Below are 25,275 nucleotides of genomic sequence, written 5' to 3' on the forward strand. Positions count from 1 at the left end.
TCCTTCCACGTTATCACTGTCTCGTCGAGTAGCTTTGGGAAGATAGGCAGGACTTGTTTCCCCGTCTTCTTCGCTTTTGGAAGCTTTTTGCCGCCAAAGTGAGATTTTACAACCTACGCTTGGACAGCTGGCCACGGGATGTTGAGCCTGGTAACTGCACACTTGCGCATCTCCTGCATGTCAAGATCCAGAGGAATTGATGGCAGAGGTTGGTTACCTCCACGGCTCCCTCGCACATCAGAGGGTCCCCCCTGACAGGCTGGCCTGACGGGCTAGCCGGTGGCGAAGCAGTTTTGGGGGGGGGAGGCTGCGCAGTGGATGCACTCGTCTGTGGACATTAAGGCAGCCTGAAAGCCCAGACACACCGTACACACAGGACGAGTTACCCAGCCCGAGATTTTGTTGCCGCAGGGACAAAGTTTTGGGTTGTTACCCACTTCGTTGGGGTTTATAGCCGTAGCCATGGTTAGCTAGTGAGGGCTATGGGGGCTAGCGGGGTTTATTTTCCCTAGGAGCTTGTGCAGCTACTGGGCGATAGAAGGTAGAGGTACAAAGTATTGCTACTTTCCCTGCATGTTGCAGATATTGCTACCGCCGAGGTGGATTGCTAGGTTGCTGCTATCAGGTATTGCTGCCTGTTAGCCTTTAATGTTAGTGGTGCCTCGTTGTCAAAGTATTGATACTTTGTGTCAGAGAGTCTTTCTACTGCAGTTCCTTGACACAGTGTCACATTGTCATCTCTTCTTATAATAGTAACACCTCAGCTTTTGTGAAAATATTTGTTTATGACGTTTTTTGGTTTGCACCTGTGCCAGTGGATTGTGAAAGGTGTCAGTTGGAGAAAGAGTTATGAGTTATAAAATCAAACCTACAATTACACAATGGAACATGTATGGTGGATGTGATGATGGAAGTGATGCTACATTTGATTAGGCAGTGAGACCAGTTATATTACTTCTGTAACAGTAAACACAGCACACTACTGTTCAATAGATGTAATTGTGTAATGAGAGTTCATCAAGATACTTTGGCTGACTACAGGAAGTACACTGGTTTCTGAGACCTCAGGTGACCCCCTCCCTAGATCTGCTGCAGTTTGCCTACCGCCTCTCGCTTAGTATTTTTTTGTTGTTGTTTTTTTTTCCCATTCATTTATTTAATGGGACCATGTACAGTATTAAACATAAATGATTACATTTGATGTACAGTCCCTTCAGCAGACACAATTAAAACATATTACAGCACAATAACAAACAGTACAAAGCAAAAAACACACAGGACACATAATACAAAATACAAAGTTACGCACAATAGCACATAACATACATGCACAATGTCAGTGGCTACCGAAATTCTGATCACAATCATCTACCTGCTTCAACGGGCCCTCTGTCATCTGGATAGAGCTGGCAACCCTGTCAGGATTATGTTCTTTGATTTCTTCTTCTTGTCTTCAACATGGTCCAGCCTACACTACTGAAGGAGAAGCTCCAGGTGATGCAGGTGGATACCTCCACAATCTCCTGGTTAACTGACTACCTGATGGACAGACCACAGTTTGTGAGGCTGAAGGGTTGTGTGTCTGATCGGGTGGTTAGCAACATGGGAGCACCGCAGGGGACTGTACTCTCATCGTGAATTGTGGTCGTTTTACATTACGTGTGTTGAGGAAATTATTGGCACACGTATTCATGCAGGCATGAAAATAAAGTCATAAGCTCCTATAGCTAAACACACACACGCCGCCACTCATCATCTAATGAGTGGTGGCAGTTCAATCCCTGGCTCCTCCAGTCTGCATGTCGAAGTGTCCTTTGAGAAGATACTGAACCCCAAATTGCCCCAAAAGGCTGCGCCATCAGTGTGTGACTGTGTATGAATGGTTAGCTCCTAAACTGATGAGCAGGTGGCACCTTGCATGGCAGCTAATGCCATCAGTGTATGAATGTATGTGAATGGGTAAATGAGATATGTAGTATAAAAGCGCTTTGAGTGGTCGGAAGACTAGAAAGACGCTATATAAGTACAGTCCATTTACCATTTTCAAGTCTCATGTTTGATGTATGACATGGTTTATTAGTTAAGTCTGTTTCCACTGCACTCTGACTTCTGAAGAAAACTTCTGATCACTGAAACAAGAAAACTTCTGATCACTTCTCTGAGAAACAAACCAGATCACAGAACAGGGCTGGGCCAGATATTTAGACTATTCAGAACTTTACGTCAGACATCATCTTAACAATTGTCACATGCTCATGCAGGGTTAGGCCAGACATTCAGACTATTCAGAGCTTCGTGTCAGACAACATCTTAACAACTGTCACATGCTCCTGCTTGTTAGACCTGTGGTACTTCATCATACTTCAGGAATGCATTCACATGTGTGTGTGTTAGTGTTTGTTTATATGTTTGTGTCAAATATGTTGTGTAGAATACTGCTGCTCAACTCCTGTAAAAGATAAAGAAAGAGGGCTGGAGCCCACAGGTCGGGACTGTTGTTACTTGAAGGAAGAAGCTTTCAGAGGTGAAGAGCTGCACCCTCCTTCCTCCAACCTCTGACAAGCAAACTTCTGATCTGATCTGAGTGCAGTTGAAATCTGTTAGATCCTGTAAAATGAGACAAACCAGATTACAGAACAGGTCCAGCCCGAGGCTTTGGGTGGACATACAAACAATTTGTGGTACCAAAAGACACACACACTGTTTAAATGGCAATAAAAATGAGAAGAGGGGAAGATGTATTCAAAGAAACTGATGTAATTTTAACCAGGGAGTCTTAACTCTGATCAATGTACGACGTAATGGGGCTAAGCAGGGGCTTTACACAGTGATCCACATAGTGTGTGGCTTTATGAGAGGGCAGATGGTACCACTCAAGCAGGAAGTGACTGACATAATGACATGGCCGACCGTGGAATGTGGGTGTGTGTGTGTACTGAATGAGAGTGTGCGTCCATGTTTCTAAAGATACATTGTTAAAGTGATTCAAAGAAATCCATCCTTTTCTTTTCTTTCTCGTTAAACCCTGTTAATGTTGTCTGCACATATATGATGTCCAGGAATTTGTCTTCTTTTGTGCATGTTTCGACACATCAAGTCATAGCTGATGCAAAAGCTGGTCTCATCTCACTGATCATGCATGGACTAGGCACTTCAATTCTGGTTGTGCTAGTTGGGCTGGTTGGGCTTCATATCTACCTAAATGTCCGTGTGTCATCTGCAAGATAAAAGAGAAAACGGGGCAACAGGGAGGAAGAGTCAGGCTAAATTATTATAATGGCTGATTACATCAGGGGGGAGGCTTGTGTAACCCCTGTAGGCTAGACCTACAGGGGTTACACAAAGCACTCTTCAACCAAAAGGTCGTGTAGTTGTCCAACAGCAGCTACATGTGTCGCAATCTCAGAACCCATTAGTTATCACCTGAACACGATTTAGCCTCTGAGGGCAATGGCCAATGTCTCTGCATTCATATGCACATATGTTTATAGAGATTACAGATCCTGTCTAAGAGCATGTTACACAAACCAAACTGGAGAATTATCTCCACTAGCTGTTTATCGCAATGTGTCCAACTCCTGATAGCAATATACAATAACAGTTAAAATTTGCACTAGTCAGTCTGGTAAAAAAAAAAAAAAAAACACAAGTTTGATGCTTGAAATGAAAATTGAGAATGTAGTGTGAAATTATAATCATGTGTCTTTAAATAAACTGTAACTGTCTGTGGATCCTAGTTAAAGGTCATTACTAATCAAACAGAGACTGACACTTTCCAGTTAATCATGAGGTTATTTCATCATACCATCAGTGTTTTTTACTTTAAATTAAGCAATCAGTTAATTATTTATCTTATACTGGAAATTGATGCTCTTTACACACATCAGAGTTAATATTTCAAAAATATGTTTCAAACTCACGTTTGAGCTTAGGTTGTAATCGTATAGGTCACACAAAAGAAGCCTTACATAATATTCTAAATACCATAGGGAAAAGGGCAATGCAATTGTACCTGATAGTAAAAAACACACTGATTATGGTGACAGTTGAGTGATTTGGGCTTTTAAATTAGTATAAAATGTTTAAAAAGGTACAATTAAAATGGTATTTCTGGACTTAAATTGTTTCCTTGCTTATAACAATGACGGCTGGTGCTGCTGTTTACACAGCAGCTTTTCAAAAAGAAGCCTCAGCATGTGTCAGCACCTCCCCCAACAAGCAACAAGTTGAGAAAAGAAAAAAATAAAAGCCAAGAAAGATGAAAAATCTCATCACATAGAAAAGACAAAGCTGAACTGAAAAATGCAAACACAATCCAAACACAGACTGGCCAGATCAGGAGTGTCAAATGTTGCACTGAGTTCTAAAATAAGTAATATTACAATAACCTGTCACCTCTGTTTAACCAAGGCCGTCGTGACCCCTAGGTGAGGCACTTTGTAACAGATAAGCTTGAAATCACAGTTTTATCTTTAATGTAATTATTTACACAAATGTGTTTAAGAGACGAGTTTGCAGCTACTTGCTTTCATTGATTTATTTTCTTTTGTGTGCGTACTGTCACGTAGAGGCTGTTTGCCTCCTCCCTTACCAGTGTTTTCACGTTTTTCTTTCTCCTTGTGTGTGTGTGTGTGTGCATTGTTCTGTCCAAATATGGTTCATCCGGCATGAACCACAATTGTGGTAAAAAAAATATTGGTAGGTTTTGGATATATGAACATTAGCAGAGGCTATGAGTTGCGATTTTACTGGGAGTGTGCTGTTTCCACTGGTGATGGATACTGGTGGTATCAATTTTTACCTCTAACTCTCTTTCACTCTTGTCCAGCGTTTCTGCAATTTTTGGTAGAAATTCAGAATTTGTTTGCTGAAGCGTGTAAGCTTAGAAAGAAGGAAAAATCTCACAATGCAATGTGCGATCATGTAGACCTGGTAGACCTCCTGCACATTTAATGACCACATAGATATCAGTTTCCCTTCTCTGACTTTCTCAAATACTATACCTAGACCTGATTGCCTCCACCAGCTGTTTCCTCATTTACCACTCAATGCTGCAGTATAAAAGCCTGGCTCTTCCTCCTTAACTCTGCCAGAGTTTCAGCCTTTGTCTTGGTATGTGTTTGCACGTACATCGTTGCATTCAGGTTAACACGCACAGTACAACAGATGTAAGACCTCATCCATTCCTTCTTCTGTTCTCTTCTGGTTTCCCTGCATGATTATTTAAAAAGGGCATCACCTGAGGTAACAATTCAAAAACCTTCTAAATCCTGATTTCATTTCTTTTCAGGCTATTAGTTTTATTTATAGGCTAGTTTGACTTATCTTGGTCTGTCTTGATAGTTTCATCTCTTGCATGAAGGCTAAATATAAACACACTTCTGGTGCTAATTTATCTGTGTGCTGAGCAACAGGAACTTAATGGATTCATCATCTATTTGCAATGCAAGAAATTGTGTTTAATGTTTATTGTCTAGTCTTCCTGGGGCCAAAAAAAAATCAAAAATATGTTTAATCTAAAAGAAATAAAGAAGGGTTTCTATAGTCAGAACTTCTGCTCTTCAACATTTTAAGGATTAGTCATCCCGACTTTAGGATCACACTAAAAGTGTTGAAGGAGCGACACATCTTACCTTTCCCTTGCCTCCATCTGTAGGCCTACAGTAGGCTCTGTGAGGAGAGTCGGCTGTTGCATGCTGAGTGATGACGATAGCCGATATAACTAAACCCACCCACAGTTCATTTAAATGCCCGCGCACGGCTCTCTCCCAGCTCGTCACTGTGTCTCCCGTTGCTCTGTATTTATAAGGCGCCCCGGTGCGCGGAAAGGCACAAGCGTGCCTCGTCTCTAGAGAGGCAGAGCGCGTCGCTGCGACTTGGAGACGTTTTTGGATGAAAGACCTGTGCAGCCGCTACTGAGGAAGAGACTCGGGAGCGCAGGAGTTTTAAGTTCACCGCAGCTTGCTCTCAGGGGTAAGTTGTTATTCGTTGTTTTAATGCACTGTGCTGCCTTTATTTTTGATTTTTCTGTTGAAAATTAGGCTGCGCATTCCCCCGCCGGATGAGGATGTTGAAGCGCTATTATTGAGAAAGGATGGAGCGTTCCTGAACTAATGTGCAAACCTGTAGCGACGATGGGATGCGCTTTGTTTAGAAAAATTCGTACAAAATGGGAGTTTTCAGCCTTATTGGCGGTGTTATTAGTTTTATTTTTGTCCAAAAAGTGTCGCCAGAACTTGTTGCTTTGGGAAATATCCTTTAAATTCAGCCTCGGTGAGAACATCTTGTGCATTTTTGCCGATTGCATTGAAAAGAGCAGAGCAAAATAAAACCAAACAACACATTTTAATTACTTATCCTTGGATGCCTTTTGTTTTTTTTGTACATGTAGCCTAAACGCTGTGTTTAAATCATATTCAAATGTTTATTTATTATCTGCATTTTGCAGTAAATCATTATTTTTTTTTCTTTTGAAGATTGGTCACTGACTTTCTCTTAGTGGCAACACGCAATACTATAGCTGCTTACTGTGTGCGACATAAATTATAGGATATTGCATATATATTTATTGCATAAATCACCCTTTGATCTATAATTTCTGTTACCGTAGTGGTGGTGGTAGAGGTTTGAAATCTCTACTCCAAGTTTGTTTTGTTGCTGTTGCATGCCAGGTGTGGACGAAAAACAGAATACATATACATGCGAAGACATATTAACCGTGCATTGCCAAGTTCCGTTCATTTGGAATAATGCAACCTAGTATATTGTGTTTATGTTAGAATATGTGAACTGTGTGTATGCAGTGACTGATGTTCCTCCTCAAGTACTGAATGTTCTTACATTGCTAACTCCAAGCTCAGGGCACAGTAAGAGGAAATCCATTCCTTCCAAGGAATGAGGAACACATCAGGAACACCTGCCTAGACAAACAGCCTTGTTTTTGGAGCACTCTGGAATACGTGCGAGAACACAGGGACTATTCATTTGTTAACATAATACAAATGTGTAATGACATCTGTGAATCTGTATATTTGCAGGCTTTAGCTAAGTGGGTTGTAGTTAATATTTATAAAGAATAGTCCTACCGAAGTCAGACACCATTCTCAAAAAAAAAAAAGACCCTTCACATTCAGAGCACATTCCCACATCATATATTCACATCGGTTATTGGCAATTTCTCATTTTAGGAGGGTGCAGCTACAAAGAGTGAGGATTAAAGGGCCGCTCACTTAAGTTATTCCTGTGCCCCAGGACAGTTGGGTCAATATTTATGAACATTAGCCACTTTTCCCTAAAGCTGTGTACTGAAGACGTGACTCCCCTTGAGTGTGTTATTTCATGGAGTATCACTGGATGTGGGGTTGACTATGAACTATTACACATTTACACTTGTGGCCATTGCGAGAACACAGTATCATTTTGGTGTTACTAAAGTCATTTGAGGACATTCCCTCTTAATTTCCGATTGTTGGAAAGAAAAGAAAAAAACATAAATAACTTAGTAAACTGTTGCAGAGGAGCTGACATGACAGATAGCGGAGTGTTGATGGGTCTGTTGCACAGGCAGAGCTGACCTTGGTTCTGAATTCCTCCCCGCTGAACGCCGCGTGCCTGCCCTCGGATACTGACTGCGTAGCACGCGCGGGGCAGCTTTACCTACTCTGCATTTCCATGCGACGCCACCCACGCGACCAGATTTCAAAGAACAACTAACATCAAAGGGAGTGCAACACATTATTGCAGGCATGTTGTACGTAAAGTTCACTCCAAGTGCAGAGACAATGAAGTAATGGGACTCCGGGGATCGGCTTTAGTCTTTGCATGCCTTTTTTTTTTCGCTCAAATGTTGAATTTTGATGATATAAAGAGGTGCGCAAGAATGATTTGTATGTGCTCATCTCTTCTTTATATTTACACTCATCGAGGAAGACTTATTTTAGACATGGAGGAAGCCATTATGTAAAAGTATATGATTATGTATATAATATTATACATTTAACATATCCAAAGGGGATTTGCTGAGTTCAAAATACAATATTTCCCTCTGAAATATAGAAGAAAATGGGTATAAACTGGCTATGAAAAGGAAATTCCACAACAAGTACCACAACATTGTTCTCAGTATTTGGGTATCACTTTTCCAAAGATTGTGTATCGTGTTATCATTGTTTGCCTTATAGTTTCATGTACTGTGGCTTAGCCAATATTTGCTTTGAGATATGTTACACTTTGACACAGAGAGGTATGAGGAGGTATAATCAATTGGATAATAGATTTTTCATGTCCGTGACAATATTTTGCATGTGCAGCTCAATAGGACTTAATTATCTGTGTAATATTACCTTCTGAAAACATAATGACTCATATACCCTCTTTGACTTATTATAAATCAGCACACTGTAAACAAATCACGCAGTCACGGTAATTTCCTCTAAAACTAATAGAAGTTCTATCTCTTCTCCTCCCTCTCCTTCTGTTGCTTTTCAGAAACATCCCTGGGGACACACACATACTCACAAGCAAAGTGCGCACACACCCAATCATACAACAGGCACCATGCAGGAGTCAGAGCCTACAGTGTGCCAGCTGCAGCCCAACATCATCTCAGTGCGTCTTTTCAAGAGGAAGGTTGGTGGTCTGGGCTTTTTGGTGAAGCAGAGAGTGGCCAAGCCACCTGTCATTGTGTCTGACCTTATCCGTGGGGGCGCAGCAGAAGAGTGCGGCCTGGTGCAGGTGGGTGACATCGTTTTGGCTGTCAACAACAAGCCCCTAGTGGACCTGTCCTACGAACGGGCCCTGGAGACACTAAAAAACGTTTCACCCGAGACCCACGCCGTGCTTATACTCCGTGGCCCTGAGGGCTTCACCACCCACCTGGAGACCACCCTGTCTGGAGATGGCCGCCAACGCACAGTGAGGGTCACACGCCCTGCCTTCCCACCCTCAAAGTCCTTTGAGCACTGCTCCCCTCTCAGCCCATTTGGCCCTGGGCAGCAGCAGCAGGTCAACAAGGAACCCCAGCTCAGGGCCATTGAGAACCTGTCCTCTCCTTCCATCACCCAGTCCCTCCTACAAAGGGGAGGCGTACAAGCCCAGGACCCCTTGCTGATGAGGGACGGGGGCCGTGGAACTCACCTGTGCAACGGGCTGGAGGAAAACAACGAGCTGCTGAAGGAGATCGAACCAGTGCTGCGCCTCATCAAGAACAGCAAAAAGGAGATCAATGGAGAAGGCCAGAGGAATGTGGGAAGAAGGGATGCCGAGATTCAAGTGGCCTGGTAATTTGCGATGTGATACTACCTTATTGATTCCTTAGTTAAAGTGTCTTTGTACTTGCCGCCCTCCACAGTGCAGGTTGGCGTTAAAGACCAGTAGAATTAGAATCAGAATTTAGGTCAAGAACTCTTCATAAGACACAAGAGCCTACACCTGCTCCTCTGATTAAAAGAGAGTCTCCCTACTCACCTTGCCACACTGCAGTCCCCAAACTACCTGACACAGCTGTGTTGCATTAGCAACCACAGGCTCTCATTTATCTAATATGACTCTGTATAGGGCCAAGTAATTACTGTCTGCACACTGGTCTCTAGAAAACCTCGATTAAACATGACATTCGTCTGTTTTGGTTGCTATTCTTTTACTGGGACAAATGCTTCATGTAGGGTCTCCTTAAAAATGAACAGTGTAGCTTGCCTTTGGAAATTTCACATACTTTAAATGCAACTCCCTGTCTTGGATCAGGATTTAGGTTATTTAACCTACATCTAAGATTGTTTTTTCGTTCATTGTGTTGTCAGTTTATGTACATAGCAGATCCTAATTAGCATACTGCAACACAAACCATTAGGTCACTCCTTATCAGTTTGCAACAGGACAAACCTTCTTGCCAACAGTTTCTCTTTGTTATGAAGGTCAGGTGCAGCAGTGTAGGAAGGCTCACAAATGGTGTCCACTCTGGACTGGCTTTTCTTAGGGGCTTCACGGTCTCAGACAATATTCCATCCCCAACTCTGTCTAAATGGTTTGCAGTGTACTATTGATATTGGCGTCTCAGTTATCTGCTATTGTACTCCCACAACCAATTGAAATCAAATTGAGGCTACAGTCTCCATGAATCAATATCTCATTCTTGACCAATCCATGCACATCCGCCTCTTCTTCATAAATACACTTTGAGTGATTCATAAGGAGACGTGCTTAGAAAAAAAAAAATTGGGTTTCAAGCCTATATACAATAATTTGGTCATCATGATCAAGGAGACAGCAAAATAAATTTTATCTTCTGTTTTAGCTTTGAAGGCTTTCTAAAAAAATTGTAATTAAAAGATAATCATAAAGGTAATTTTGAGAATCATCAATAATGTTTGTTCTGAGCACACTTGTGTAAACAGCCCTCAAATTATTTCTTTAACTATTTGCCTGGAATAGAATAGACACATTATATCTGATAGCTCGTTTCCACAGAAGCTGTTACAATTTCAAGCATGGGGCTGATGACGACGAATGAGCTAATGACAGATGACGCATACAACTTCTCTCGATGTTTATGCATGTCTGAACTCCACCTCTGAATTGCGGGGATAAATATGTTCTTGCAAATTGTGGCAATAAAGAGATACAGTGTGACAGGGAGTGTGAAAGGGAGAAGGGATGCCTGTGAGGATTTAGCATGGACGCAAGCACATGAGAAAGATTGGGGGGTGGTTGAGTATGAAAGACAGTGAGGGGTGATATGTATGTGGGCGTTTTCCATTGGAAGAATGCAAACTTGAAATCACACGCCAATGAGTATTTATTCATTGCCACAGGGATTTCCCCTCCCCCTTTCTCCTTTTAGTCTCTTAGGATTGTATAGTTACAGCTCAGAGTGAGATCTCCCACTGTTCATACCCTGTTTCTTTTTATATTTAGTAAGTGAATGGAAGCTGTTTGTGTCCTAAAGTATATTCTTACATTCAAAAAAGTGTTTCTTTTGTGCTATCATATCTGTTTAAAATATCAAAATAAGCCAAAATTTGCCTTTGGCTGTGTTGTTACAAATCTAAATACAAAGCTAAAGTCAAACAACTGAGCTTGTGATGAAAAACCTAAAGTAGTTTTCATTTTCTGAATGAACTAGGGACAAATATGCTAGGCCAATGCACTTTTAGTTTACACCCACTTCCTGACAGATTTATAGTGACAAGCAGGTTTGAGCAGGTGGTCACATTGCAGCACCACAACAACAAGTCAGTTGTTGTCAGAGACTGAGAGAGCCAAACGGAGCTCCACTAATATATGAACAGAGAAATTACCTATGTGGGTATGAAGAGCCTTTAGAAATTGTGCAGGGAATCCTGATTTAAGTCGAGTTGTTTTTTTTGTTTTTTTTTTTTCTGTAAAAATGGAAGAAAGATCTGGATATATTTGCATATGTGTGCACAGCTGACAGAAAATTGTGTATGACTTCTAGGGACCTTGGTGTGGGAAACGGCACGTCTCCCCAGCTGGCGTCAGATAACAACAGAATGCTGGAAAACATGCCAGTGGTGCTCAACAATGCTGGAATTGACATGGTAAAATGAAATACTTTTTTTTCCACAACTTTTACTTAAACATGATCTCTTTTACTCATAATTATTTCAATGGCTGAGAAACTACTTAATTAGATCCATAACTTGAAGATTGTTTGACTTTTTGTGTGTGTGTGTGTGTGCATGTGTTTGCAAGTGTTCATTCGTTGGCTGTCTCTCTGCAGCTGTATAATACATGTGTATCCATAGTTGCCTTTGTCTGTCTGGATCTTTAGCCTTGTACAATAATCCACACGATTAGCACTTTCCATGCTTTCCGTACCCGAGCACGCATATCTGTGTTGAGTCTTTGCACACAGTAGTAAAGCCATTGCCTAAGATCCCATCACCTAGGCATTAGATTCTTCCGGGCCAAAGCTGGTGCAGCATTAAATCCAGCTTATGCTTTCCACACAGAAGTGTCTGGTCACAGGTCTCACAGGAGTGTTTGTGACAGGGATAGTGTCGTAATCTGCACATGGTCTGCGTTATCCACCCACTTGTGATGTCGCTCGAGCCCATCAATGGGACCGGATGGGGTGAAATGATCCCAGGAGGCATAATGAATGCGTGCAGCTGCTGATCCGTCTCTCTCCATCAATTGTGGCCCCTGTTGAAATGATCCAGCCCCTCAGACCTGCAGAGAAGAGAGTGTTAATGTGCATGTTTGTGAGATTATTTGTGTGAAAGTGAGGGAGGATGTGGATGACGCATGCTTGATAGTGGTTAGAGAGGATATGTATGTATGATGTGATAAGCAGCCATATGTCTTTCCTGGTTGTGCGTGCTCGGGCTGTGGAAACAAATCTGCTTGTGCAAAGGTATTTTTGGGAAGTGGAATCATGTAGCAAGTTCTCCCGCTAGACACTGATGCTAACTTTGATGGCTCATCACTGAGTGTTCAATTCGACAGACTCAAGTCAGACACTGTTAATTTGGCACAAGTAGACTAGTTTGAGAAAATGTAAGTAAAATTTTGATCAAATACCAGGATTTCAAGTGACATATCGATGGGCTGCAAATTAGTTCTCTCACTTTAAAGGATTGTCCATTGTACCTCCAGCTTTAGCTTCTGCTTCTCCATAATTTAATGTGTAATACGCCTGCCAGAAAGGAAAGGTGCCAGAATATTCTGTCAAATTCCTCCAGCTAGCGAGTTCTGGAGACGCCACCTTTGATGATCCATTGAAAACATAGAATATGCCTCTACGCCTCCTTTTTAACAGGCAATGGCTTAATCATCACTGAATAAGGTGCCAATTGACAAACAATAAATTTACTTGTCTTAAAAATATGACTAAACCGTATAAATATTTAATAAATACAGCATCTCTTTTCATTTCTCAGTCAGTCTCATTTCCTCTTTTCCCGCTCTACCCGCTGTCTTGCACTCCCCATTTCCTATCAGAAGTTTTTAATTGATGAGTGAAAGAGGAACTGCATAACAACATTTACCAGAAAGACTTTGGTAATTCTGTCCCATTATGAAATTATCCTCATCAGATTAGCTTTAATTATCTTTGTATCCATCTCCGTGGATGCTCCTCTCTGTTACATCCACACCTTATTCTTGACATTGAGGCCTGGTGATTGACGTATGATGGGATTAAAGATGCTGCGTAACGTGTGTGTGCTCAACGGCTGCCCACATGGACTGCACGGAGGAATAAGGCTTCTATCTCTATAAAATATAACAGTCATACACCTTTCTGTATTTTAAGATTGTTACTAAGGTTTAGAATCTTACTTAAAATGACCGAATACCCTGTGCAGTCAACTTCACAGGGAACTTCTGTACTGCGTGATCGGAACACGCTCTAGTCACAGACAGAACTTTTGGGAAAGTTACCTGTAATAACCTCAATTGCCATTTTATTTCTGTCCAAATTCTGTTCACTATTCTGTATAGTTCCTACAAAATCTCATGTTGCAATGCTCGGACATTTTACAGATGCAACGAGCAACTCTACAGATGAGTGACGACTGATGAGGGACACATCTCTATGAACAGAAATCAGCATATCAATGCAGATAAAGAAGCTAAGCTATATAAAAAAAAGATTGAAGATTGCATTTTGGCCAATACATTAGACCTCTTTTACTCTCCATAGGATTGTTGCAACTAAATTCTGGTCAATTATGTCAACGCTACTTGAAAATGCAAACCAGAACACCTGCAATGCCAAAATGTTGGTCCCTTGTCTACAGATTCTGCATTCATATGCAGGTATCTATTTATAGAGATTAGCAAGGGCACGAAATGATAAGTCAGTGTGCAAATTTCAATTTACTGCTCATTATTTAACAATCTACTGACTGTCATTTATATAGAGAGTGGTGAATGCGTAAACGAGGGAGTGATTTCAGACACATCCCAGCACAGATCCGCTGTGCCTAGTTGCAGTGGCTAAGCTATGATTGGACAGTCACTTATCAGGGGAGCAAAAAGTCAATTGGACCATTTGTGGATAATCATATTTGACATGTAATTCTCTTCTTTATCTCAGTTGATCTATGTGTGTGTTTTTTTCCCTCCACACATTTGATTAGCAATAATTTAATAGCATGACTTTGCTGACATGTATGCTTTTCAGTTTGTCCTTTCTGCAGTGACTCTGACATTTAATTTGGTATACTTGAATAAATAAAGAAAAAAGTCAAATGGCATTTACAAGCTGTTAAACGGGCTTCTCTGAACCTGCATATGGCATTAATAGAAAAGTGACTCTTAAATGTAAATGTCAAAGCTATAGCTTCTGGTCAGTGAGGGACAAACCTAATGTTCATATTCAATTGCACAACCGCTCTGCTTTTTTATGTCAACAAGCCTTAAAACTCCGCATCTGATTTTCTTTGCCTGTTTGACTGAGAGTCTCTTTACGGTACAGCGATCTTTCTTCCTGTCCACAACCTCAGTGATAACAATGTGTCATATCTGAGCTACACAGTGGGGGTTACTGCTCTTGGAGCATGAACACACAGGAACTAAGCTCTTTTCCTCTTAGTGTGTGCAACTCAATTCTCCTCACTCCTCACTGCTGTTTGAGAGGCCACAAAATGACAATGAGACTCAACTGGCATGGCACTGTTGGTATTCATCCCCCCTGGAGAACACGATAATTGTGTCACTGTTGTTCAGAAACTGCTCTACTGTGCAATTAACAATGCCGTAAGAGATGATAAAAGAGCTTCCAAGGTGTGGTATTGATTGCTCTGATCTTAGGCAATCATTTGGTGCCTTTCTCTATAAATGCTTACAGTTGGTTTTGGAGTTAAATTGCAGGCATTCATCAGTCAATAGCTACAGTATTGGAAAACCCACTGAGCCAAGAGTTAGCTTGCCATCAACCTGCTGTTAAATGCTGATTGCCTTTATCCTGGAATGGTGAAATAAACCAGAAATGGAAGGAGGAGAGAATGTAAGTGGTTTCTGTGCTCAAGTCTGTGTGGGAGAGACTTATGCACAAAGACAAACTGATTTTCCTTGAAAAAGAGCTGGAAGTCCACAGGGAAAGCTCTTTGCTTCACAATGGGCGTAGAAGTCCTGTTAAAAATGCTTTCAAACATTATTCATGTTATTCGCACTTTAAACCCGCCAATGAATGTGCAATTTCAGCACTCCAATCCAGCAAAGAGAGCTACAGCTTTCTTCAGTATGACTCCCAGTCATAAACAACCTATTCACCTTCCACCAAAGATACTACTAGTACTTAAATGTCTGTATGCTCTTTTCAGCCTCCGACCCAAGGCAGGACCTCACCCACTAAGACACTGCAGAACGGCAGCCCCTCCAAATGTCCCCGCTTCCTAAAGGTCAGGAACTGGGAGACTGGCACCATCTACAACGACACACTCCACCACAGCTCCAGCAAGGTAAGGCATATGGAAATGAGTTCAATTAATTGTGAGCGGCCTACTGCAACATATTACATTTGTCACTGAGGCAACCATCCTGACAAGGTAGAGCAAGATTTTGATGTCATGATTCAAGTCATCCTATAATAGCTGGGGTTTCCATGCCAGTGGCAAAAAGACAGTCAGGTGCTATTGTTTCTTCATGCCTTGACACCTTTCACAAAAATAAAAAGGATGAAAACTACTGGAAACAAGTCACCAGAAAAATGAAAACACCTGCATGATGAAATTGTAATGCAATGCAACACAACAGGCCTCCAATAAAAACAACTTTATTTAAAATTCTGGTGAGGCTACTGTTGACCCTGGGGCTGCGACTAATTATCTAACTAATTATTTTCATTATCGACTCATCTTCTGATTATTTTCTTAAGTGAAAAATCATAGTTTAGCATTATTAACTTCCTTGAAAATTACGTGATTAATAGTTTATCAAAGTTTCAGCTCCAGTCAGTTTAATTACATGGTAGGTTTTATAAGATATCAGTAAGAGCAAGAAATATTAGAAACCTTTGGTGATAAAATGCACTTCAGTGCAACAAGACCAAAGAAGTTACATGACATGATATATGTAGCTTTAATAGTGCCTTAAAGGCACTGATGAACGGAGGATACAGTATATCGGTTGACTGCAAAAACATTCAGCCTGCAGACTTGGTAACACGTAATTTGCAAGTCAAGTAAGAATAATAGCACAGCGTGGCATGCATTTTCTCTGCTTCTCACTAACTATTCATACATTAGAGAGCTCTTGCCTAAAATGTTGAAGATTTAGCTTGTTACTATTTAGTCAGAAAGCAGGGAGGTTAGGAATAATCTGGGTAAAGATCACGAAACAATGAAACAACAGATTCACTAAAATACCATAAGAGGACAGCTCACATGATCATTACAGTGGCTCACATGGTCATAGAATGACGCAGCATTGTCAGGAAACGTTTGGTGGATATTTTTATCCAAATTGACAGATATTATGTAACGTATATCTGTAGCACGACTAGCTGAGTAAAAAATGATAATCTTAGCAGCAGCTATTTTCACAACCATTACAGAACAATTCAAACAAGAATCTACAGCCATTCTACAGTAGCTGTTCTGTAAGGCTGTACTCAAGCAAAGTGGTGCTAACATTGCCATGCTAACTTGCTCTCAATGACAAAGTGAACATACTGATGTTTAGCAGGCTAACATTAGCACTAAACAAAGTCTCATTAGCTGATGCTAATGGGATTGACATTAGTTTTGCAGGTATTCGGTTAAAAGCACTGAGTGTAATAACAAAGTATTGAGAAAATGAACATTTTGAGTTGATTATTGCACTAGAGGAAAAGTCAAGGGGACCACCAAAGTTTTTACAATTAAACCCAAGGGGACCTGGATGTCCAAATTCTTGGTAATCTACCCAATAGACATTTCAACCAAACACACAAATGGCAACCTAACAACAAGTCCTTCATATTAAATGATCTTAGATCACAGAGGTTAGGGCTTGGTTTAAGTTTAGACACAAAAACTATTTGGTTATGGTTAGAAGGACATGGGGATCTTTAGGGTTGTCATTATCATTTATATAATAATAATAATAATACTAAATACATAACTAAAATTTAAAACAAACTTGGTTAAGGTTCAGGACAATCATAGTCAGGAAACCTGGTTGGAAACAGGAAACAATCCATCTATCTGCCCTGAATGCAACCCTATACAGACTGTAAGGCTCTATAATTATTTCACACTGCTTCCTTCTTTGCTCTTGATGGCCAACTGTCATATTGTGGTGTGTTGTTTTAATATAAAAACATGGTGTTTTGAAACAAATCTGAGGACAGTCTCTACCATCATGGTAGCTTTGAAAAGCTAAATAAGGTCACCTCCAAAAACTTTGTTTGCAGATAAAACTCCAAAAGCACTTTGGTAATAAAATTGATTTCTCATCCCTGTTCATCTATCAACCACTCTGTCCATTATTCCCATTTAATCATGCTGCCAGCAAAGTTTCTTCCTCTAGTTAGTAAGCCAGTCTAGCAAGCACAAGGTGAACCCCGCTGTTTAAGCATTCACCCCCCAAAACACTGCAGCCATTCGTAAACAGCAAACGGCAGCCTAATTACTTTGGTGACTTATCGAACAGGCTGTGCATCCCAATGAATGGCCTGTAGTAGCATCTTCAGATTTATTATATATCACAGACGCTGCTATATTCGAGGATGATCCGTCTTTTTCGAAAAGGACAGCTGGCTGGCATGAATGCCCAGAGCGGTATGATGAGCGGACGTGCTGGAGCACAAGTGATTCCTTTGTTTTATTTTTAACACTCCCTGCTCTACTCATCCATTTCCCCCTTTTACTCTGTCACCTCTTACGTTCTTCTGTTTTTCTGCCTCAGCTTTGTTGTTCCTCCTCTTGTTGTCAATTATCTTTTCTTAGATGACCCCCTTTTGCTTTGTAATTATCCATTTATTTTTATCTTTGTCTTATTTCAACTCAATTTCCTCTCCCATTTTCCTTTTTGTTTGACTGCCTATGATGATGTGTTTGTTGTCTTCAACAGATTTATTTATTTTTGTTCTAGTTTTGACTTGTTGGAAGGGACATGGGGGTGGGGGGGTTGACGTGGACCAGCAGTCTGTCCAAAATAGAGTGTTTGGATAGTGCAAGTGTGTTGTTCAGTGTAGTTTAGCAGCAGGGTCACTGTCAAATTTCCTCTCTGACTGCACGCCTGCGCTATCGTTTCTGTCGTCCACTCTCGCTCACTCAGTCGATCTCTCTCTAAGCTGGTGAAGGCATTTAGGCAAACCAAAGTGACAGCTGACTTCAGCTCTAATCATATTAAACTGACCACACAAGGTTGCTCTCAGCTATGAGCAATTTTCTCTCTGCATCTATCTGTTTTCTTATTTTCTGTCTTTCCTCCTCGCTCTTTCTGTCTTCCTGTCTCTGCTTAATGGAAGGATACCAATACATGACTCATTCACTTACTCATTCATTATAATGCGTGCCAGCCATGTGTGAACGATATAATGAAAGAAATTGTAAAACAGTTATGATCCCTTGCACACATTCAGTCTGAAGAAGCTGGAATTTTAAAAAAATAAATAAAAATGACCTCTTATTTGGACCAAGTGGAACATTATAATAAAATTGGAACTTTAAGTTGGTAATTTTTAAAAACTTCAATGGCTTGTTGGCCATTTACATTCGGGTTTATTGTAGTTTATTTCATATTGACACCTTTTTGTTGTTTATCCTGTCAAAATTGGCGAAAGAGATGTTTACCTATTAGGACATTTGTCTATCATAGCTTAAGAGCAGCACCTAATTTGTTAAACAGGGCTCTTTAGCGCTTTTGACACCGTGAGAGTGTTAGTACCTTCTTACAGTTCACACAACAGTTAAAGCTAAAAGAGGAACAAGAAAACAAAGAAATTGGACTGGAAATGTTTTAATTAATTCCTTTTGTTTAAAATATAATTCAAGCGTTTCCTAGGTCTGTTTTATATCAAGCAGAACCAAGACCTAGCCAGTTAATTTAAAATGAATAGAGAAAGAAGGTAATGTGATAGCCCTGTCTTTGGTAAATTAAGAGGATGCCATGATGCATTCAACCACAGCACAGAGATGGATGCAGAAACAGGCTCTTGTGAGTGAACAGGAATCCGGAAGACCACTGAAATATGTTCGTCCAATAAAACTAATTATGCGTCTTATTTTGCGCACCAATGAGCCAATGTGGTATCTTCTGTTAGTGCAGTGCTGTGCTGGAAAGTAACTTTTGTGCATATTTGCAGATACATTATCAGCATTGGACCATATGCCCAAAAAACAAAACAAAACAAAAACAAACTTCTGTTCTCTGTTACGTTATCTGTCTTTTCAGAATGCGTTATGCACTGAAAATGTGTGCATTGGCTCTGTGATGATACCCAACGTCCGCAAACCAGATGATGTCAGAAGCAAAGAGGAGCTTCTCCCACTGGCCACTGACTTCATAGACCAGTACTACACCTCTATCAAAAGGTAACATCCTGCAATATCTGCAGAGAAGTTACTTAAAGAATAACATGGTTTTACATTTGCCTAGTTAAATAAAAAAGGAGTAAAGAAGTAGAGCAAGTACAGTATTAGTATAATTGGTAAGTTACGTAGTTACTATTTCACCACCAGTTAGCCTGGTGCACCATACCAGCTTACACATTGGTAACTGGAAAGTTAACAGTAACTGTAAGAAATCACTTACCTGAAAGTTGTCAGGTAATTCACAAACACAATTTACATACCCTATCTCTTGTGTTGTGCTAGCTGTGTGTATGTACATTTTTATTTGTACATGCTCTCATATTTTTGTTCCTGTGGACATGTCCTGCCTACAGGTTTGGCTCTAAGGCCCATGTGGATAGGCTGGAGGAGGTGACCAAGGAGATTGAGGCTTCAGGAACTTACCAGCTGAAAGACAATGAACTAATTTATGGAGCCAAGCACGCCTGGAGGAATGCTGCCCGATGTGTAGGGAGGATCCAGTGGTCCAAACTGCAGGTAATTTACAGTATGCATAAATTCATGGCACGTGGCTATGTTAAGTAATGTGGATAGATATTATACAAAAGTGAAAATGTGTCAGAATTCATCTAGAAAACTAAGATACTCAGATGTAGTTAAACACATTTGGTTTCAACATAAACAAAAATATACATACTGCATTTTTTTATAGTGCAGTTCTGCTCTAGGTTTACAAACCCAGGCAGAATTTGTAAGATGTGTCCCATACATTAAAGAAAACATGAGTCAACTTTAATTTTTCTGTTTCAAATTAAATTTTAAGGCTTCACATATAGCATAATCAATAAACAACACATAACAATAAAAGAAATGCGAAGATTGTCCAAGTTTGCGTACCCTTAATACTGTGTATTGCCCCCTTAAGCATCAAGGCCGGCTTGCAGTCTTTTGTAATAGTTTTCTATAAGGCTCTTACTGTAAGTTTCTCTGATGGTAAAGCTTCCCATTCTTCTTGGCAAAAAGCCCTTAGCTTCCATAAATTCTCGTTTGTTTGTTTTGCAAGAACTGCCTGTTTGAGATTTCCCCAAAGCAGCTAAAGGATACTGAGCTCGAAGACTGTGATGGCCACTTCAGAACCTTCACTTTTTTTCTGCTGTAGCCACTAAAGGATTGACTTGGCCTTGTGTTTTGAAACAGTGTCACAATGCAAAGTCCAAGTGCGTCCCATGCACAGCTTTCAGGCTAATGAATGCTAATTGTCCTCCAGTATTTCCACACAATATGTTCATCCATGCTTCATAGCAGGGAAGGTGTAGTTTTGTCTTTGGCATTGATGACTCCTCTCCAAATGTAATGTTTATGGTTGTGAGCATAAAGTTTCAAGGTTTGTGTAGGTGCTCTTTAAAGCAGGCTGTTTTGTGGCATTGGGACAAAAAAATTGCTTTTTTCTGGCAACTCAACCAGTCAATTTTTGTTCAAGTGCCTCTTTATTATTCGCCTTGAAACAGCTACACCACTTTTTTCCAGAGAAGCCTGTGTCTTGGGATGAACAGAACCCCAAATTTTCAACTTTTTATCAGAGTTTGAACTACTATTAAAGAGTTTGAACTAGTTTCAAACTCTGATGAAACTCTTTTTTTGGCGTTTTCAAACCTTTGGATACCATTTTATATTAGTTTCCTAAAGTGTAAATACCATTTCTTGTAGGTTTTTGGCTTTTGCTTCTTCCATGGCTTAGTAAAACCAGTGCAGCTCTGGATGAAATGTGCAGAGCCAAGAAACTATACATAGGCACTGTTGACAATCAAACCAAGTCACAGGCATGGAAACTTACCTTGAATAGCCATTTTGAACAGTGTGTGTCAACTTGTGTGTATATTTTCAGGCCAAATATTCAAGGGTATGTAAACTTTTGATTGGGTGACTAAAGTTATCATTATGATTTTAAAAGGGCACACACAAGAAAATAAGTTTTTTTCCAGGGATATGTAAATGTATAAGGATGCCTATATATTTAAAACTTCACTAATGGTTCATGTTTGTTTTTCAGGTTTTTGATGCTAGAGACTGCACAACAGCTCATGGAATGTACAACTACATCTGTAACCATATCAAGTACGCCACCAACAAAGGCAACCTGAGGTAAACACACACATATACTGTATATACACACTCACAGGCACACTGCTCAACTATTTACTTAAGTCTTTTTTCTTTTTGTTCCACTCTGCTAGTGTTCTTCCGACTACTACACCCCATCTGTCACTTCATGTATCTCATCACTGCTTTCCCTCTCTGACTACCCTGACTTGACCCACTGTCCCATCTGTCAGTGTGTGCTCTGTCTCTTACTGCTGTCTCTGACACTATCTGCTGCATGTCTGTCAGTGTCTCGGCACCAATCATCGCCCTGTCGGTGAGGCGGCGGACCTTGCTAACAAGCAGTCATTTGTCAGACCTGCGCAGTGCTCGCTCACTTTTCCTGTCAACGCCTAATCGCATGTGACACCTTATATTTACTTCTTGGATGATGGATAGCTTCTGACTCATTACTACGCTTAGGCCTGGCCTTCGGAGGGACAGCTCGGATACACATGTTGATAAGATCCAGCACATCCTGACTGCACCTCTCTCAGCCTAGCTTGCTTTAACATTAATAAACACACACGCATAAATAAACGTATAGAGCTATTGCAACATGTTGCAATAGTTCTGCAATTATTTTGCTTATTCAGAATCACCTGTCAATATTACAAAAACATGGCAGACGACTCAAATTTTCAGGTGGTGGATTTCATGGTGAAATGTTTTGCCTGTATTGCAGTAAATATTTGTAAACTGAGAGATTATATGTAGAAAATTAGAAAATGTCTTTAGACTTCCCTTTTTAAATAGGTAGCATAAGACAATGAATGCTGTAAGTTACTGAATAATATCACACGACCACTTTTATCAAGGGTTTATAATGAATGGTTTCATTGATTATTTACTAATCTTGCCTTTATTGTAATATAGTAGAGTAAGTCTTTAGTGAATAATAATATCAATTGTTGGGTGGGGAAAAATCACTGGTATTTAGTAATAATACAGTTCTAATAAGTGCATTCCTTATTTTTAAAGAAGCCATTAAGTCTGCAGTTTTAAATGTTTACAAGTCAGCAATAGATTTTGGTTCAGAAAATGAAATCAATAGTGTTTTCACAACCGGGCAACCAAACTTATGGGCCATGAGCTATAATGTATTGTTGAATGATTTATTTATTTATTGCACTCAAACTATCAGTTACAACTTATTACTTATTTATAACAGGTGCCATATTAGAAAGTGGAACCAATATCAACCTGACTCATTTTATGTTTTTTGTTCTTTACTCTTCTGTCCTACATACGATATGTTGCCCACAAAAAGAAAAATGAAAGGGACTGTACGGATTGCTGCTTTCACTATTTACGTCAAAACCAAGCTAAGAGACTGTTTTCTGTGGATGTGAACTGTTAGCACGGCTGGCCCAGATTCACACCAGCTGCCCTGCCTCCTCAGCGACTTACAAACAGCTTAGCAGTATTAACAAGACTTTTACCCGGTCTTGGCATTAAGACACCACTGGGATGTAGAACAGACCAAACGTGCTTAAGTGCTGGTCCTGCCATGAGCATTTTGACATAACATGGCCGAGATTATGTGCATAATATCAACCATCTATTAACAATCTTGTGGATTATTGTAGTTTAACATTCATACATTATTTATTTATATAAGATTACTGAGGCTAGTAACAATTCCATGCAGTAAATATGCAAATGTTCTGAATATTTATACACATTGTTGATGTCCTTTTTTAAAATATATACATTTGTTGTTTTTTTTGCAGGTCAGCCATCACCATATTTCCTCAGAGGACAGATGGCAAACATGACTTTCGAGTGTGGAACACTCAGCTGATTCGTTATGCAGGCTATAAACAGCCTGATAGAAAGATCATGGGTGACCCTGCTAATGTTGAATTTACCGAGGTACGCAAGTGGAGCTGTATTTTTAAGGCAGTGCAGTAAATCTGCTAAAAATTCACTTGCACTCAGCTTCTTGCATGTTGCTTTTGGTCACTAGATCTGCATGCAGCTTGGATGGAAAGCTCCAAAGGGCCGTTTTGATGTCCTGCCCCTCCTTCTGCAAGCTAGCGGAAATGATCCTGAGCTGTTTGAGATCCCTGAAGACCTCATCCTGGAGGTGCCGATCACACACCCAAAGTGAGTTATTCCATCCCTCTTGCACATGCATGAAATATACAAAATCTAGCCAAACAAGAACAGAGGGGACTTGCACAAAAAGACATCCACCCACTCACATATCTCTTAACAACACCTCTTAAACAATGGGATACTTTTATGCCAAGAAATCTGATTGGGTTATCATCACATTCCAACTGTGCTGAATATTCTCAGAAAGCACAGCTAGCCATACTTTATTTGTTGCTATGCCAGCATTTGTGGTAACCATGGGCCTTGTTAGTGAGGTTTCAAGCTTCCAACTGTTTTTATTCGTATGTGTTTACTTTACTTTCAAGAAAACTTTTCATTGGTAGCAACTATATAAAAGCCATAATGCCCCTGAGATGCATGAGAATTAAGATGCTCAATTCCAAACCTACCACAGTAAAGAATTGGGTATTACCACTACATTAATTTTCACATATACAGACACAGAAGCAGACAAGGCTACACTACATTGTTTCACACCACAGCGAGCATTTCAGAATCCCATGACATACTGATCTCCCTGCCAGAAATTGCCATCTCTTGCTCCATACTCTGCATCAACTGGCCCTCAGCTCTGGCAGCAGCTTGGCACACGCTGCAACCACCAACAGAGCCTCATCACTGCACGAGATTAGACCCAGCTCTGCAAATAATACACTGAAAGCAATGTTATAAATCCCCCAAGAGGGTGCAAGAGTGAATGGTGGGTGGTAGATTGAAGTCAAGCTTGCTCTGTCCAGCACTGAATACCTGACAAAAGTGGTTTCTTTGTGTTAATGTTGATTTTGGCTGCACTCCTTGTTAATGATGTGTACCTCTGGGATAAATATCTGTTCTGAAAAAGATAGCCACATATTATTTTAACATGTGACTGTTCATAGTGCAAATGTTGGATGTTTACCTGACCTCTGTCAGGAGAATAATGAATTGAGTTATCTGAAACAGCTGCAATTCCCCTGTTTCCTCTGACAAGGTACGAGTGGTTCAAGGACCTGGACCTGAAGTGGTATGGCCTACCGGCGGTTTCCAACATGCTGATGGAGATCGGCGGCCTGGAGTTCCCTGGCTGCCCCTTCAGTGGCTGGTACATGGGCACAGAGATTGGTGTGAGGGACTTCTGCGACAGCTCACGCTACAACCTTCTGGAGGTAGTGTGTTGTGCCAAAATATAGAATCATGCTTCATTGGAAGAATCAGAGGTGCAGACTAACTGAAGCCTTGTGGAGAGAGGAGCATGTGTTGTGTTACTAAATGACCTGATCAGAACACCATCCTTGTGTTAACTGTGCACAACGCTCATGAACAGAACCTGACAAAAACACACAAACCTTTGTATAAATTCATATTACACTAAAATATGAATAAATTATATTGTTCATGAAATCATATTCTTTATTTTTATATGTATTTGGAGAGGCTAACTGAATTGTGAGCTGTTCTGTAGCAGCAAAGGCCTGAATCTTCTAATTCTTTAAGAGGACATGCACTTCTTTTTGATGACATGACATTTAATTAGAGCAATCACACTGTCTAGTGTCTTTGCATGTGACCTATT

At 40.4% G+C, this 25,275-nt stretch overlaps 1 protein-coding gene across 1 annotated transcript in view; it reads left to right on the plus strand.

Moving 5' to 3' along the window:
• The first annotated feature begins 184 nt into the window (after positions 1-184).
• Positions 185-25,275, plus strand: part of nos1 (nitric oxide synthase 1 (neuronal)) — a 45,056-nt gene continuing 19,965 nt past the window's right edge. The window contains exons 1-10 of the mRNA XM_019272008.2: positions 185-208; positions 8,488-9,278; positions 11,453-11,555; positions 15,288-15,425; positions 19,345-19,484; positions 19,838-20,000; positions 21,514-21,605; positions 23,336-23,477; positions 23,572-23,711; positions 24,694-24,868. Of these exons, the coding sequence (XP_019127553.2) occupies positions 200-208; positions 8,488-9,278; positions 11,453-11,555; positions 15,288-15,425; positions 19,345-19,484; positions 19,838-20,000; positions 21,514-21,605; positions 23,336-23,477; positions 23,572-23,711; positions 24,694-24,868 (1,893 nt within the window). The 5' untranslated portion in view covers positions 185-199. The remainder of the gene's footprint in view (positions 209-8,487; positions 9,279-11,452; positions 11,556-15,287; positions 15,426-19,344; positions 19,485-19,837; positions 20,001-21,513; positions 21,606-23,335; positions 23,478-23,571; positions 23,712-24,693; positions 24,869-25,275) is intronic.

Source organism: Larimichthys crocea, chromosome III (assembly GCF_000972845.2).
Source record: "Larimichthys crocea isolate SSNF chromosome III, L_crocea_2.0, whole genome shotgun sequence".
Lineage (NCBI taxonomy): Eukaryota > Metazoa > Chordata > Actinopteri > Sciaenidae > Larimichthys > Larimichthys crocea.